General features: G+C 44.7%; 1 protein-coding gene across 6 annotated transcripts in view; it reads right to left on the bottom strand.

Annotated features, from left to right (window-relative positions):
* SZT2 (SZT2 subunit of KICSTOR complex) overlaps nucleotides 1-16,171 on the bottom strand; it is a 484,798-nt gene that overhangs the window by 110,712 nt on the left and 357,915 nt on the right. For all 6 annotated transcript variants that reach the window (XM_030207429.1, XM_030207428.1, XM_030207430.1 and 3 more), the window contains exons 54-56: nucleotides 15,966-16,098; nucleotides 7,213-7,340; nucleotides 204-334 (exon numbers count right to left, since the gene is read on the bottom strand). In XM_030207429.1, the coding sequence (XP_030063289.1) occupies nucleotides 204-334; nucleotides 7,213-7,340; nucleotides 15,966-16,098 (392 nt within the window). The remainder of the gene's footprint in view (nucleotides 1-203; nucleotides 335-7,212; nucleotides 7,341-15,965; nucleotides 16,099-16,171) is intronic.

The raw sequence follows: 16,171 nt of genomic DNA on the forward strand, positions 1-16,171 counted from the left end.
GAAAGACTGAACACAGGATGAGACAGAAGATGGAGAGTAGGTAGAGAATGAACAAAGGATGAGAAAGGAGTTAGCTAGAAGGTAGAGAAAGAGGGTGAAACAGGAAAAAATGTAATAGGAGAGAAAAGAAAGAGAGAGAGAGAGCTGACAGGAAAGAGATATATGAGGAGAACCTAATGTTAAAAAATGTATCTGTAGATCACCTTTTTATCAACAATATTGATGAGAAGAAATCTCTGTCGAGGCACCAGATCCTTCACTGAAGCAGATGAGTCTAAGTTTCTGTCTGTCAATCCAAGTTCCATAGCCTCAAAGCGCTGAAATCCCTTATGAGCTATCAAAGAACAAGATAAAACATTAATGTGACTGGATGACAATATAAATTTAACTTTTTATTTAATTTGAGCCATCAACAACAATTTCATCACAGAAACAGTTAACATCACAAGTGCTCATATCTTGAGGGAAGGACTCCAAGACAGAAACAGACGTCTTGCAAACTAGGAACAGAGAACAGGTGAGGGGTGGAAGGAAAGGACCTGTGCCCCAGGAATACAGAAGGGGTAAGGTGTGGAGAGAGAGGAACTGTAGTCCAGGAATAGAGAAGAGGTAAGAAGGAGAGGGCTTCTGACCCAGAACAGAGAAGGGGTAAGAGGTGGAGGGAAAGGACCAGTGACCCAAGAGTAGAGAAGGGGTAAGAGTTGGAGGGAGAGGACTTGTGACCCAGGAATAGAGAAGGGGTAAGGTGTGGAGGGAGAGGAACTGTGGTCCAGGAATAGAGAAGGGGTAAGGGGTGGAGAGAGAGGAACTGTGGTCCAGGAATAAAGAAGAGGTAAGAAGGAGAGGGCTTCTGACCCAGAACAGAGAAGGGGTAAGGGGTTGAGGGAAAGGACCAGTGACCCAAGAGTAGAGAAGGGGTAAGAGTTGGAGAGAGAGGACTTGTGACCCAGGAATAGAGAAGGGGTAAGGTGTGGAGGGAGAGGAACTGTGGTCCAGGAATAAAGAAGGGGTAAGGGGTGGAAAGAGAGGAACTGTGGTCCAGGAATAGAGAAGGGGTAAGGGGTGGAGAGAGAGGAACTGTGGTCCAGAAATAGAGAAGAGGTAAGAAGGAGAGGGCTTCTGACCCAGAACAGAGAAGGGGTAAGGGGTTGAGGGAAAGGACCAGTGACCCAAGAGTAGAGAAGGGGTAAGAGTTGGAGAGAGAGGACTTGTGACCCTAGAATAGAGAAGGGGTAAGAGGTGGAGAGAGAGGACTTGAGACCCAGGAATAGAGAAGGGGTAAGAAGTGGAGGGAGAGGACTTGTGACCAGGATTAGAGAAGGGTAATAACAGAAGAAAATACAGAATGAAAAGGCCAGCTCCTGGTGAATAAAATCATTATAACTAGTGCTAAGAAATGTAGACACGTGTGGATTTATTTTAATTTAACAGGAAATTACAGATTACACATGTACATAAGTATTGCCATACTGGGAAAGACCAAAGGTCCATCGAGCCCAGCATCCTGTTTCCAACAGTGGCAAATCCAGGTTACAAGTACCTGGCAAGATCCCACAAAGGTACAATACTTTTTATGCTGCTTATTATAGAAATAAGCAGTGGATTTTTCCCGTCCAATTTAATAATAGCCTATGGACTTTTCCTTTTGACTCGTAACCACTCGCCTCCACCTACCCTCCTCTCCTCCTTCCTGTACACATTAATTGATTTGATTACTTTATTTTTTGTCTATTAGATTGTAAGCTCTTTGAGCAGGGACTGTCTTTCTTCTATGTTTGTGCAGCGCTGCGTACGCCTTGTAGCGCTATAGAAATGCTAAGTAGTAGTAGTAGTAGTAGTAGGAATAACCCAATCATTACTACTGATAATAATCACTCTGCTGCTCCCCAGTATCTCTCCACACTCGTCCTTCCCTACACCCCTTCCCGTGCACTCCACTCCATGGATAAATCCTTCTTATCTGTTCCCTTCTCCACTACTGCCAACTCCAGACTTCGCGCCTTCTGTCTCGCTGCACCCTACACCTGGAATAAACTTCCTGAGCCCCTACGTCTTGCCCCATCCTTGGCCACCTTTAAATCTAGACTGAAAGCCCACCTCTTTAACATTGCTTTTGACTCGTAACCACTTGTAACCACTCGCCTCCACCTACCCTCCTCTCTTCCTTCCTGTTCACATTAATTGATTTGATTTGCTTACTTTATTTATTTTTTGTCTATTAGATTGTAAGCTCTTTGAGCAGGGACTGTCTTTCTTCTATGTTTGTGCAGCGCTGCGTACGCCTTGTAGTGCTATAGAAATGCTAAGTAGTAGTAGTAGTAGAAGTCGTCCAAACCTTTTTTTAAACCCCGCTAAGAGTGCCATCCCCTTTATCAATTTGGTCAAGCTTACAATAGTTGACTCCTTATCAAACTACCCTCTGAATATCTATAGATACTTCATTAATTCACAGGCCGATGTTCATCTCACAGCATTAGAAATTTATTCTATTTGATTTTCAAAGCATACTAAGCACTAGTAACAGGGCAGGTACAGCACAAGCCCCACAAAAGAACAGGGACAGCACAGGCAGCACCAGGGCATAAGGACATAAGCGTTGCCTTACTGGGACAGACCAAAGGTCCATCATTTCCAACAGTGGCCAATCCAGGTCACAAGTACCTGTCAAGATCCCAGAAAACAGATTTTTATGCTATTTATCCTAGAAATAAGCAGTGGATTTTCCCAAGTCCATCTTAATAATGGCTTATAGACTTTTCGTTTAGGAAATTAGTCAAACCTTTTTTTAATCCTGCTAACTGCTTTTATTTTATTTATTTACTAGTAAAAAAGGCCCGTTTCTGACACAAATGAAACGGGCGCTAGCAAGGTTTTCCTTGGAGTGTGTATGTTTGGGAGAGTGTATGTGAGAGTGGCTGTTTGAGAGTCAGAGTGAAAGTGTGAGTGTGTGTGTGTGAGAGAGAGAGTGAGTGTGGGTGTGAGTGTGTTTGTGAGAGAGTGTGTGTGTGAGAATGAGAGTGTGTGCAAGTGTGTATGTGAGACACAGTGTGAGAGAGAGTGTGTGTGTGTGGGCGAGAGAGAGAGTGTGTGTGAGACACAGATTCTCTGTGAGAGTGAGTGTATGAGACCAAGCGAGTGTGTGAGTGACTGTGTGGCACATAGAGAGTGAATGTGATACAGTGTGAGACAGAGTGTGTGAGAGTGAGAGTCAGAAAGACATTGTATATGAGAGAGAGAGTGTGAGCCCTGCCCTCCCAATCCATGCCCATCTGTCCCCTGCCCCCTCCATTCATCCTTTTCCAGCAATTCCCCTCTCTCCCTGAGCCCTGCCTTCCCAATCCATGCCCATCCATGCTCCTCTGTCACCTGTCCCCTCCATTCATCCCTATCCAGCAATTCCCCTCTCTCCCTGAGCCCTGCAATCCATATCCATCCATGCCCATCTGTCCCCTCCATTCATCCCTATCCAGCAATTCCCCTCTCCTGAGCCCTGCCCTCCCAATCCATGCCCATCCATGCTCCTCTGTCACCTGCCCCCTCCATTCATCCCTATCCAGCAATTCCCCTCTCTCCCTGAGCCCTGCCCTGCAATCCATATCCATCCATGCCCATCTGTCCCCTCCATTCATCCCTATCCAGCAATTCCCCTCTCTCCCTGAGCCCTGCCCTCCCAATCCATGCTCCTCTGTCCCCTGTCCTCTCCATTCATCTCTTTCCAGCAATTCCCCTCTCTCCCTGAGCCCTGCCCTCCCAATCCATGCCCATCCATGCTCCTCTGTTCCCTGCCGCCTCCATTCAACCTTTTCCAGCAAGTCCCCTCTCTCCCTTCCATGACCCCCCTCGCATCCATGCTCTCTCTCTCCCATGTCCCAGCCTGGCCCGCCCTCTTCTCCCCCCCCCCCCCCTTCGCATCCATGCTGTCGTTTCTCCCCTGCCCTCCCGCTCCCATTATTCAACTTTACTGGCCACCCTCTTCTCTCCCCCCAACTTTTTTTTTTTTCTTCTTTTTAAATTTACCTCCGTGGCGGTTCCGGCAGCGAAGCGTCAGGGAAGGAGGCGGCGCTCCCGACGTCTAGCCTTCCCTTCGCTGTGTTCCGCCTTCTTCTGACGTCATCCTTGACGTCAGAAGAAGGCGGAACACAGCGAAGGGAAGGCTAGAGATGTCGGGAGCGCCACCTCCTTCCCTGACGCTGCGCTGCCGGAATTGTTTTTTTTTTTTTCCGCCCTCGACGTCATGACGTTTGACGCGAGGGCGGGGCAGAGACGGCTGGCTGGCTTGAAGGCTTCACACCACGAATCCACGAACCCTTCAGCCTGGGAGTGACGTCAGATGGCTTCAGAACGTTGTCCTCAGAACGTTGAGGGCGCGTTTTATTATATTAGATTGGGACTTATTAACCGCCTTATTTAACATCAAATTTACAATTTTGTTAACAGCATAACAATAGTAAAATGTACAAGTATAAACATAAATACAATGAACACAGAACCCGTGCTGGACAGCATCCCTGTGGTTGGATTACTAAGATAAAAATGACCCTTTACTGGAAAACACACAAAACCCATACAACATAACATGAACACCATACAAATCGCAAGGAAAGATTGATACAACCCAATCTTAGACGGCCATATACGAAGACAATGGTCCCCAACGACAAACACAAGTGATTCACAAGTTCCTATCAGAATGGGATGAAAGGTGCACTAACATAGTGGACATGATAGCCCTTTTGAAAAAAAAAAAAGCCAGACAGAGGCGCAAATCAGCCCCATGGTTCAACAAGGAACTAAAAACAACTAAAACCCTATGCAGAAGACTAGAACGAGCATGGAGGAAAAACAAAAATGAAACAAAGAAAACCACACGGAGAGAAGAACGAAATAGGTGCAAGATCAAAATCAGACAGCCTAAAGCAAAATTCTACAAAGAACAAGTAGGTCCAGACTACAATGACACAAAGAAATTAAACTAAATAATGAACAACCTAATAAACACGAAACCTCAGACGATGGTGAACAAAGATCCCCCGTCAACTAACGACCTCGCCAGATTCTTCAAAGAGAAGATCCTAAGGAGAAGCCTTAAACAACATGACACAAACCTCAAATCTCTAATAGATAAACTCGACCACCACCCAGCAGACAGAACACGGACCCCCTTCATGCAACCCACAAATGAGAGAGTAGTGCAAGCATTAAGAAAATTCTCCTCTGCTTACTGCATGCTAGGCACATGCTCTAACTACATACTAAAAGTAGCCCCAGACCGATTCATTAACCAGCTTACCTCTCTACTGAACTACGTTTCAAGAAGGCCATTTCCCAAAGACAAAAACCAATATAATGCTTACACCAATGCCGAAAGACACCAAGAATAACATAAGTGACACGCTGAACTACAGGCCAGTCACATCAACACCTATAATGACTAAAATCATGGAAGGAATAATGGCCACCCAATTAACTGACTAAATTAACAAATTTTCTATACTACATGACTCCCAATCAGGCTTCAGACTCCATCACAGCACCAAAACAGTATTGATTACACTACTGGCCAACCTCAAAAAGGAAATTGCAAACAGAAAAAAAACATACTTCTACAATTCGACATGTCGAATGCATTTGACATGGTCAACCATCCTAAAAAGAATCCTTGATAAAACTAGTATTGGAGGGAAGTTGCTCAACTGGCTAAACTGGCTACTAGGCTTCTTGACTACAAGATCATATCGAGTCAAGACAATTTCCTCCCCCTCCCCCCATGGAGAGCGAAATGTGGGGTTCCCCAGGGCTCACCACTTTCACCAATGCTATTGAATTTATGATGGCCTCCTTGGCCCGAACACTATCCAAACAAGGCTTCAACCCCCCCTCATATACGGCTGATGACGTGTCCATCTATATCCCCTTCCAAAAAGACCTGACCGAAATTACGTCAAGGATAGTGGATGGCATAAACACAATGGAATCCTGGTCATCATTGTTCAAGCTCAAACTGAACAAAGAAGAAACACACTGCCTGATTTTCACATCACAACACAATACCGAACGATACCCAAATATAGACGCCATGGGCACATCCCTCAAAATATCTGACAACCTAAAAATCCTAGGAGTCACCATTGACCGTAATCTATCCTTCGACAAGCAAATCTCAACCACAACAAAGAAAATGTTCCAAACCATGTGGAAATTGAAACGCATAAAAAATTACTTCCCAAAAGACATATTCCGCATACTATTCCAATCCATGGTCCTTGCCCATGTAGATTACTGCAATGGAATCTATGCTGGATGCAGGAAACAAATACTAAAGGCACTGCAAACAGCACAAAATACAGCGGTTCATCTAATATTTGGTATAAATCGATTCAAAAGACCCCTGCTGCTCAAACTTCACTGGCTACCCATCAAGGCACGTATAATCTTCAAAATTTGCACACTGGCTCACAGGATAATCTTTGGCCTCGCATCAGAATAACATGACAAACCTAATGGAACTACCTATGCGCACTGCAATCGAAGGTGCAAGAACCTACCTCACCCTACACTTCCCTAGAGTCCAAAGCCTAAGATACAAATCTGCATTATCAACCAGAGTCACATACATCTGTCCCAAAATTTGGAACACAATACCGAAAGTCCTAAAATGCATGAGCAATTTTTTTAACTGTTTATATTAGCAGGAGAAATGCATAATAAACATAATTGCACACCACAATAACAGGTGACTGAAATATAGATTATAAAACTATCTAAACATTTGTTTACTTTCTAAAAAGTACCTGGGAAGATCAGAAAATATGCTGCTCACAGATTATCAAATATAACTGATCACAGGGCCTCAGAAGAGAGATCGGTCTCTCTTTTCTTCTGGGCTAAGTCTGGGAAAAAAGCCAGCAAAATCCAAATGAAAATGAGCTCCTGGGCCAATCAGAGCCCAGAATAACAAGTTAAAATAATAGGTGGTTACATCACTGCAGGCATTTCCTTTATCTGTGTTAACTAAAGAAGGCAAAGGTCAGTTCTTTGTAACAGTTATATGCACCACCTGCTGGCCAAACTAGAGAAACACACTTCAAGAATTAAGGCAGTTTTACAGGCTTAAAACACATTGTCACAGCCATGTTTGTTACTGGATTTTTTGACGTTTTTTTGCAAAAGCTCCCCCCCCCTACAGACAAGACAGAACAGAACAGTGCGTACCTTGCTCTGAGCTGTAGCGCCATTGATGAAAGTTTCGTCCTAAAAGAATGAAGTGTCTGGGAGAAGCCGGTGGAGAGGAGAAGTGCTGATTCACAGAGAATGGGACAAAAGATTCTCCCTGAGGGAAGCTGGAAAACACAAATCCAACAATTACTACACCAAAAACTCATCCACATGTCAAAATACAGGTACAAGAAGGCAGCATGAAAAATGTGTCAGAGTATTAAAGAGGGATGTACAAGGACACAGAGCTGGAAGCAGAGTGAAAGGGAGGGGGTGATACTCCCCGGCACGGAGCTTTAGACTGTGGAAGGGAGGGGGCAATACCCCCATGCACAGAGCTTCAGACAGAGTGGAAGGGAGGGAGCGATACCCCCAGGCACATAACTAGAGATAGACTAGAAAGTGGGGGGCGATACCCCCAGGCAGAAAGCTTTAAACAGAATGGAGGGGGGGTGATACCTTGGGCACGGAGTTGGAGAGAAGTATAGGAAGATAAACTTACACAGGAAGGCTGAGAAAAAGTAAAGTGTAGACATACTGATGCACAAAGCCCAGGAAGGAAGTGATACACACATGCACATAGCCTGGAAGGGAGCACAGAAGTTCCACAGATTAGAAGAAATCCAGAAATGGGAAGGGGTCATATTGCACAAAGCCTGGATGAAAGGTGTTGAAATTCTATCTAAATAACACCTTTCTGAGGCTGTTTTTCAATCTTAAAGCTTCTCTCTTCCTTGTTACAACCTTTTTGATTTTATCATGTTTTCCATAATGTCTAAACAAGGTTGGGTAGTAACCAATAACATAAGTGTTGCCAGACTGATACAGACCAAAGGTCCATCAAGCTCAGCATCCTGTTTCTAACAGTGAGCAGTCAAGGTCACAAGTGCCTGGCTAGATCTCAAAACAGTACAATACATTTTATGCTGATTATCCTAGAAATAAGCTGTGGTTTTTTCCCAAGACCATCTTAATAATGGCTTATGGACTTCTCTTTTAGGAAGATCCAAACCTTTTTTAAACCCTACTAAACTAACTGCTTTTACCACATTCTCTGGCAACGAATTCCTCATAACATGCACCTTATAATATGAACCTTATAACATGTACCTTATAACATGCATCTTACTTCGTTACAGTACTTAAGTACAATTTCCAGTACTTTCACATATAGCTAAGTTAAATACCTGTAGCAGCTGTTCTCTGAGGACAACAGACATATATTCTCACATATGAGGTGACGTCATTCACGTAGCCGTGTGTGGACACTGACAAGCGCACTGTCCCTTTAAATCTTTGAGACAGTGCAGTACAGTACTAAAGCTAAGAAGACAAGTCCAAGGGGAAGCAGGAGGGATGAGAGAATATGTGCCTGCTGTCCTCGGAGAACACCTGCTACAGGTGGACAAGCAGGCATAGTCTTCTCACGTGTGGGACTCATTAGCTACCAGGCTCACAACATAAATGAGTTTTGCAACTTAGCTGAAAGTGAGCCTGGCAGGAAAAAGGGCCAGAGGGTGTAGTTGGCATTCAAGTACTAAAAAGATGTTGAAGGCTTGCTTGTCCAAACTGCTATCCTGCCTAGACAGACATGGGAGAAGCCACTGCTTGCCCTGGGATTGGCAGCATGGAATGTTGCCATGATTTGGGTTTCTGCCAGGTACTTTTGATCTGGATTAGCCACTATTGGAAGCAGGATACTGGGCTAGAAGGACCATTGGGTCTGACCCAGTATGGCTATTCTTATGTTCTTATGTAGTGAGCAGTGAAGGTCTGGATAGAGACCATGTTGCTGCCTTGCAAATTTCTTCAACGGAGGCAGAGCGGAAATGAGCTAATGAAGCCGCCATGGATTTTACATTGTGAGTGGTAACAGGGCCATGAAGGGTCAAGTCCAACCCGAGCATACGTGTAGGAGATACAGTCAGCCAGCCACGCTGAGTATGTTTGGTGATGGGAATCCATAATCTGTTAGGGCTGAAGGATACAAAAAGCTGGGATGACTTCCTATAAGGTTTTGTATGCTCAAGAAAATAGATACTACTACTACTACTATTTAGCATTTCTATAGCGCTACAAGGCATACGCAGCGCTGCACAAACATAGAAGAAAGACAGTCCCTGCTCAAAGAGCTTACAATCTAATAGACAAAAAATAAATAAAGTAAGCAAATCAAATCAATTAATGTGAACGGGAAGGAAGAGAGGAGGGTAGGTGGAGGCGAGTGGTTACGAGTCAAAAGCAATGTTAAAGAGGTGGGCTTTCAGTCTAGATTTAAAGGTGGCCAAGGATGGGGCAAGACGTAGGGGCTCAGGAAGTTTATTCCAGGCGTAGGGTGCAGCGAGACAGAAGGCGCAAAGTCTGGAGTTGGCAGTAGTGGAGAAGGGAACAGATAAGAAGGATTTATCCATGGAGCGGAGTGCACGGGAAGGGGTGTAGGGAAGGACGAGTGTGGAGAGATACTGGGGAGCAGCAGAGTGAATACATTTATAGGTTAGTAGAAGAAGTTTGAACAGGATGCGAAAACGGATAGGGAGCCAGTGAAGGGTCTTGAGGAGAGGGGTAGTATGAGTAAAGCGACCCTGGCGGAAGATGAGACGGGCAGCAGAGTTTTGAACCGATTGGAGAGGGGAGAGGTGACTAAGTGGGAGGCCAGCAAGAAGCAGATTGCAGTAGTCTAAACGAGAGGTGACAAGGGTGTGGATGAGGGTTTTGGTAGAGTGCTCGGAAAGAAAGGGGCGGATTTACGGATATTGTAAAGAAAGAAACGACAGGTCTTGGCGGTCTGCTGGATATGAGCAGAGAAGGAGAGAGAAGAGTCAAAGATGACCCCAAGGTTTCGAGCTGAGGAGACAGGGAGAATGAGAGAGCCATCAACAGAAATAGAAAACGGGGGGAGCGGGGAGGTGGGTTTGGGGGGGAAAATGAGAAGCTCGGTTTTGGTCATATTTAATTTCAGGTGGCGTTGAGACATCCAGGCAGCAATGTCAGACAAGCATGCTGAAACTTTGGTTTGGATGCAAGGTGAGATATCAGGGGTAGAAAGGTAGATTTGGGAGTCATCAGCATAGAGATGGTAGGAAAAGCCATGGGATGAGATTAATGAACCAAGGGAAGAAGTGTAGATAGAAAAGCACACTTGTAGTCTAAGGTATGTCGTGTTGCTTCTCCAGGATGAGAGTGTGGCTTAGGGAAGAAGACAGGAAGTACAATGGAGAAGTAGACTAATGGTTAGAGCACTGGGCTTGACACTGAGGGAAGCCCAGTTCAAATCCTACTACTGCTGCTTGCAATCCTGGGCAAGTCACTTAACCTTCCATTTTAGTTAGAGCTAAAGCTAAATCTCAAGACACAAAGGAGGGGATTGGAAAGAGCATTCTAAGAAAGTTGGAAGAGTGAAGCTGCAGCTGGTTCCACATCCAATATGGGGAGAAGGGATTGGAACCCAGGAGTGGTGAGAGTACATGCTGAAGACTTGGTGTGGGGGGAGCTAGGTACTAAGTGATGAGTGCTTCCTCCTTGCCTTAGTCATGCATGTGGTCAGAAATTGGCCAAAGACACATGGGCACTCCCAACAACAATGTAACAGGTCAAACTGATGGAATCAAAAACAATGAAATATGTTGAATTGATGTAAAACATAAGCCACATTGAACCGACAAATTTGGTTGGAAAATGTGGCGTACAAATGCAGAAAATAAATAAATACATACTGTAAAGCCACTACAGCTCTATCAAATCTAAGTGCACTTTGAATCCAATACATGGTGTAAATCTTTTTGGGAAAAACTGGGACAAAGGGGACTCCCAATTCTTCACCTGAACATCACAAAGGATTCTGTAAGAGGGAACATCATAGCCTCTCTAGGAGAGTCATAGTCCAAACATCTCAGCTCTAGGCTCGTCCTCAATCTCCACTTAATAGGGTGGACAGCCACCATCTCCTTAACAAAAGCAGCAAAGGAGAGACTCTCAGGTGAAGATTTCCATCTTTACTCATGAGGAGAGGGGTCTGATGGAATTCCATAGGACTCCTCTGACGAGAAGTACCTTGAATCATCGTTAGACTCCCATGAATGGTCCACATCAGAGCCAACAAAACACTCCGCATAGGAGGCTAAGACCACACCTAGAATGGTGCAGAGCTGCAAATTTGCCTCTAGACTCTGGTGAAACTTCATCCAAAGGTCGAGGGGGTACCTGCATGGGCTGGTGTCAATGCCAATGCTCCATGTGATACTGGCATTGGTGACCACACCACAGGCTAAGGGCCCTGTGAGTCAGGCAGAGGTAGAGTGATGGCTGGCGCAAGTGCCCCCAGTATCAATGGACTCTTGTGCCTGAAGAAGCCCTGCCAAGTGCTCTTGGAGCATAGCCCAGTCCGTTCATTGAGGATCGACATTGATAAAGGCTGGAGCACTGGTTCTGAGACTGTCGGTCCCATGGCAAAGCTGGGTCCTGGTTACCAGGAGAGCGGTGCGAAGGAACCTCTTCAAGTAGAGGGGGAGTACTCCTCTCAATGCCGACGCTTCTTGGGTACTGAGGTGCTCAATGCCCCAGAGCTCCAGGCACTATCCGTCAAGAGGGAATGATGCTTGTGCTTCTTGGCCTTCTCCCAATGCTGAGCATCAACACCCCTTGGTGCCGACAAGAATGATGTGGAATCCACACACCTAATAGGTGTCAGGTCCGATGCTGACCGGTCCTGGGACTGTGCACAGCGGCTGGCATCAAGGCAGGTGGCCACCCACTCAATGAACAGCCCCTCCCAGTGTCAGACATGGGCCTGCTAGCCACAGGGGCTGACACTTCCAATGCACTGGCTACCTATAAGTTCATGCATTACTTTCAAATTATGTGCATTCACCCACCAAACAATTTATGGTTCATCCCCATCTTACATGCAGAATCTTATAGAGCTATCAACATATGAGGCTAAAAAAATCATCCAGAGACTTTCTTGTATTTCACTTCCTTCAATGTAATAAAATCAAATATCAAACTATCCACAATGCTGGATTTTAGTACAACAAGATGGAACTCGTTGCCCAAACAACTCCATCAAACTGAAGACTATCTCATATTTCGTAAACTATTGAAAACTCACTTGATAAGATAATAAGTACATAAGTATTGCCATACTGGGACAGACCGAAGGTCAATCAAGCCGAGCATCCTGTTTCCATCAGCAGTCAATCCAGATCACAAGAACCCGGCAAGATCCCAAAAAAGTAGAATACATTTTATGCTGCTTATCCTAGAAATAGGCAGTGGATTGTTCCCCATGTCCATTTTAATAGTAGTCTATGGACTTTTCCTTTAGGAAGCCATCCAAACCTTTTTTTTAAACCCTAAGCTAACTGCTTTTACTACATTCTTTGGCAACGAATTCCAGAGTTTAATTACATGTGGAGGAGTGGCCTAGTGGTTAGGGTGGTGGACTTTGGTCCTGGGGAACTGAGGAACTGAATTCGATTCCTGGCACAGGCAGCTCCTTGTGACTCTGGGCAAGTCACTTAACCCTCCATTGCCCGCCGCATTGAGCCTGCCATGAGTGGGAAAGCGCGGGGTACAAATGTAACAAAAATAAATAAATAAATAAAAAATGTTGAGTCAAGAATCATTTTCTCCGATTCGTTTTAAATTTACTACATTGTAGCTTCATCGCATGCCCCCTAGTCCTAGTATTTTTGTAAAGAGTAAACAAGCAATTCACGTCTACCCATTCCACTTCACTCATTATTTTATAAACTTCTATCATATGTCCTCTCAGCCGTCTTTTCTCCAAGCTGAAGAGCCCTAGCCACTTTAGCCTTCCCTCATAGGGAAGTCGTCTCATCCCTTTTATCATTTTCGTCACCCTTCTCTGTACCTTTTCTAATTCCACTACATCTTTTTTTGAGATGCGGTGACCAGAATTGAACACAATATGTGAGGCAGTAGTATAGCCAGGAATTTGACAGGGGATGCTTCTGCATTTCCCTCCCTTCTATCTCCTGCAGCATCGCTCCCTAACCTTCCCCTTCATCCCTGTAGACCAGCATCAGCCCTACCCCCTCCAATCCATCTCTGTAGATGGGAATCATCCTTACCCTTCCTTACACCCACCCCTCCCTGTAGATTATCCTCAGCCCTGACTTACTCCCTCCCTCATAGTTTGGCATCAGCCCTTCTCTTCTCTACTCTCTCCCCCACCCAGAAGCCCACCAGCATTAAAGAAAGCTTTTTTTGTTTTTAGCCTGAGCTTGAGCTTCTGCTTCCCCTGATGAGGCCCTGAATGCTGTGCAGTCAGTGTGAATGTTGGAGGTGCAGAGTGCTGGAGAGGAGGGACACGCTGTGGTAGACAAGTGTGCATGGGTCGTGGGGTCCCTGGCCAGGCATCGTCACATGAGGAGCAGAAGAATCAGCTGTGGGGTAGCAGAGACACAGCCTGCAGAGGTATACTGCATCAGCTGCCAAAGTAGGCCCTTGCCCCAATGCCTGACTCCCAGACCTGAGCAGCAACATAAGGCAGACAGACAGGAGGGCTGCAGGGAATTGCAGATCTTTGCAGGCTGGGCCTGGAAGGGAAAGGAGAGATGTGGCGGGAGGGATCAGGGAGAGACTGACAAGGGGGTACATACATACAAAACACATACACCTTGACTGGATGCACCACTGATTTGAGGTATGGTTGCACCATGGAGCGTTACAAAGGCATTATAATGTCCTCATTTTTGTTTTCCATTCCTTTCCTAATAATACCTAACATTCAATTTGCTTTCTTAGCCGCTGCAGCACACTGAGCAGAGGGTTTCAACATTATCCTATGTATTACAAACATGTTATACAATCAGGATTTCATGTTATGCTGTTATTAGTAATTTTGTATTTATTTATATATATACACACACACACACACGCATAAACACACTTTGTTCTATGTGATCAGAACGCCTTGTCAGTTCTGCTTTTGTTATATTGTGAGTCACATTGAACTTGAATCCTATTTGAGATAATGTGGGATATAAATGTCATAAATAAATAAATAAATAAATGCCAGTACAGATGCCAAGACCAACATCGACGATTTGGATCAAAAATCTTCTCTTTTTCAGCCTTTCTGGACTTCTTTTTCTGCAGTTTAGATGACCTACCGTTTGGCCCCAAACACTGGATATTTCAGGAATGGGTGTCAGCCTCAGAGATGGTCTCTGCACCAGGTACAGCGCTTAAAGCTCGCCACTAAGAACTTTAGATGACATAGAAGGTAAAATGGCCTAAGCAAAATCAAACGGCTCAATGGTGAGGAAAGAAAGGGCATAGCTCACCTGAAAAATGGTTGATGGAACCCAGTCAATGCTCAGACCTAAGGAGGTCCTAGGAGCCGAAAAAATAAATGTAGCCTGAAAGTGGGGAAATAGCTCTAAGAAAAATAAAAGGCAAAATTGAAGGAAAACAGGCACTTTAAGAGTTGTTTCTCCAATGCACTGAAGAGAACACTTGAAAAACGTGACAACTCCTCACTGCGGATGAGAAAGAACTGCTGGTCCCGTGCTTGCAAGTCAGGCAGTCAGACACCTGTGCATGTACGGTGGGGGCGCTGCCTTAAGGCCGTAAAGAGATACTATGCTGGCCAGTGTTACGTCACCCAAGTGTGAGAATTATACATCTTGCTTGTCCTCGGATAATATATATACTGCATTTGGTTGTACCACTGAAACACATGACCCTTATTACAAAAAAAACAAACAAACCCCTATATCTAAATTATGCATTTTTGTACGTACAGGTGATGAAATAATGTGTGTGAAACCGACTGCTTCCGTTGTACATAAAAGTTCTCATACAGAAATGGCCTAGGCTGTCAATCAGATTGATGATCTTAAGGTGTCAAAAGGTGATGGCAAAAGCCTGAAGGATACTTGAGTGCATAGGGAGAGGAATGGCCAGTAGGAAAAAAGAGGTGATGATGCACTTGTATAAGTCTCTGGTGAGACCTCATTTAGAATACCGTGTACAATTCTGGAGACCAAACCTTCAAAAAGATATAAATAGGATGGAGTTGGTCCAGAGGGCGGCTACTAAAATGGTCAGTGGTCTTCATTCTAACACATCACTACTTACTTGATATTCTGACTGTTTTCTTATATACCGAATTGCTTATATCTATTATGTTACACTTGTTCTTGCCATGATGGAATATTGTAAGCCACATTGAGCCTGCAAATGAGTGGGAAAATGTGGGATACAAATGCAACAAATAAATAATTAGGAAAAGCTAATGGGAACAGACTTAAAGTTCTGAACATGTGTACTTGGGAAGATACGATAGAAACATTTAAATACATCAATGACATAAATGCCCGGGAGAAGAAAGCTCTGGGGATGAGGATGAACAGATTCAGGAGTAATCTAAGGGTGCTGAATACGTAGAACATCTTCCCAGAAGTGGGCACAAGAACAGTATCTGAATTCAATAAAGTATGGGACAAGCAGAGAAGGTTGCTGAGGGAGAAGAAGGTGGGAACACCAGACAGACCCTCAGCTCTTTATCTGCCATCATTTTTTTATGTTTTATTAGAAGCCCATGCATTCGACACAGAACAGACTTTCAATGGTCTTGATGGCAGATTTCAAACCTGAAGGGGGTAGGAACAAAGGGGTTAGCTGCAGAGACCGAAATAGGCAGGGACAAACACACAGGCTTTTGCTCTCTCTTCTCAGTCTCCTTCCTTCAACCCTATGCATCAAGTAAAATGTTTTCTTACCAAACACGGTTAAACACCCTGACAGATGTGTCATTTGCCAGAGATGTTATAAGATTGCTCAAATCAATCAGAAGGACAGGCAACAGGAATCGGGATACCATCTCCACAGTGCACTGTTGGACAGACGGACAGCCTGTGTGAGAGAGAGAAGATGAAGAATGAAAAGGGGCAGCAAAGAGAGAGGAGGCAGATAAGAGAGAGAGAGA

This window comes from Microcaecilia unicolor, chromosome 6 (genome assembly GCF_901765095.1).
Source record: "Microcaecilia unicolor chromosome 6, aMicUni1.1, whole genome shotgun sequence".
Lineage (NCBI taxonomy): Eukaryota > Metazoa > Chordata > Amphibia > Gymnophiona > Siphonopidae > Microcaecilia > Microcaecilia unicolor.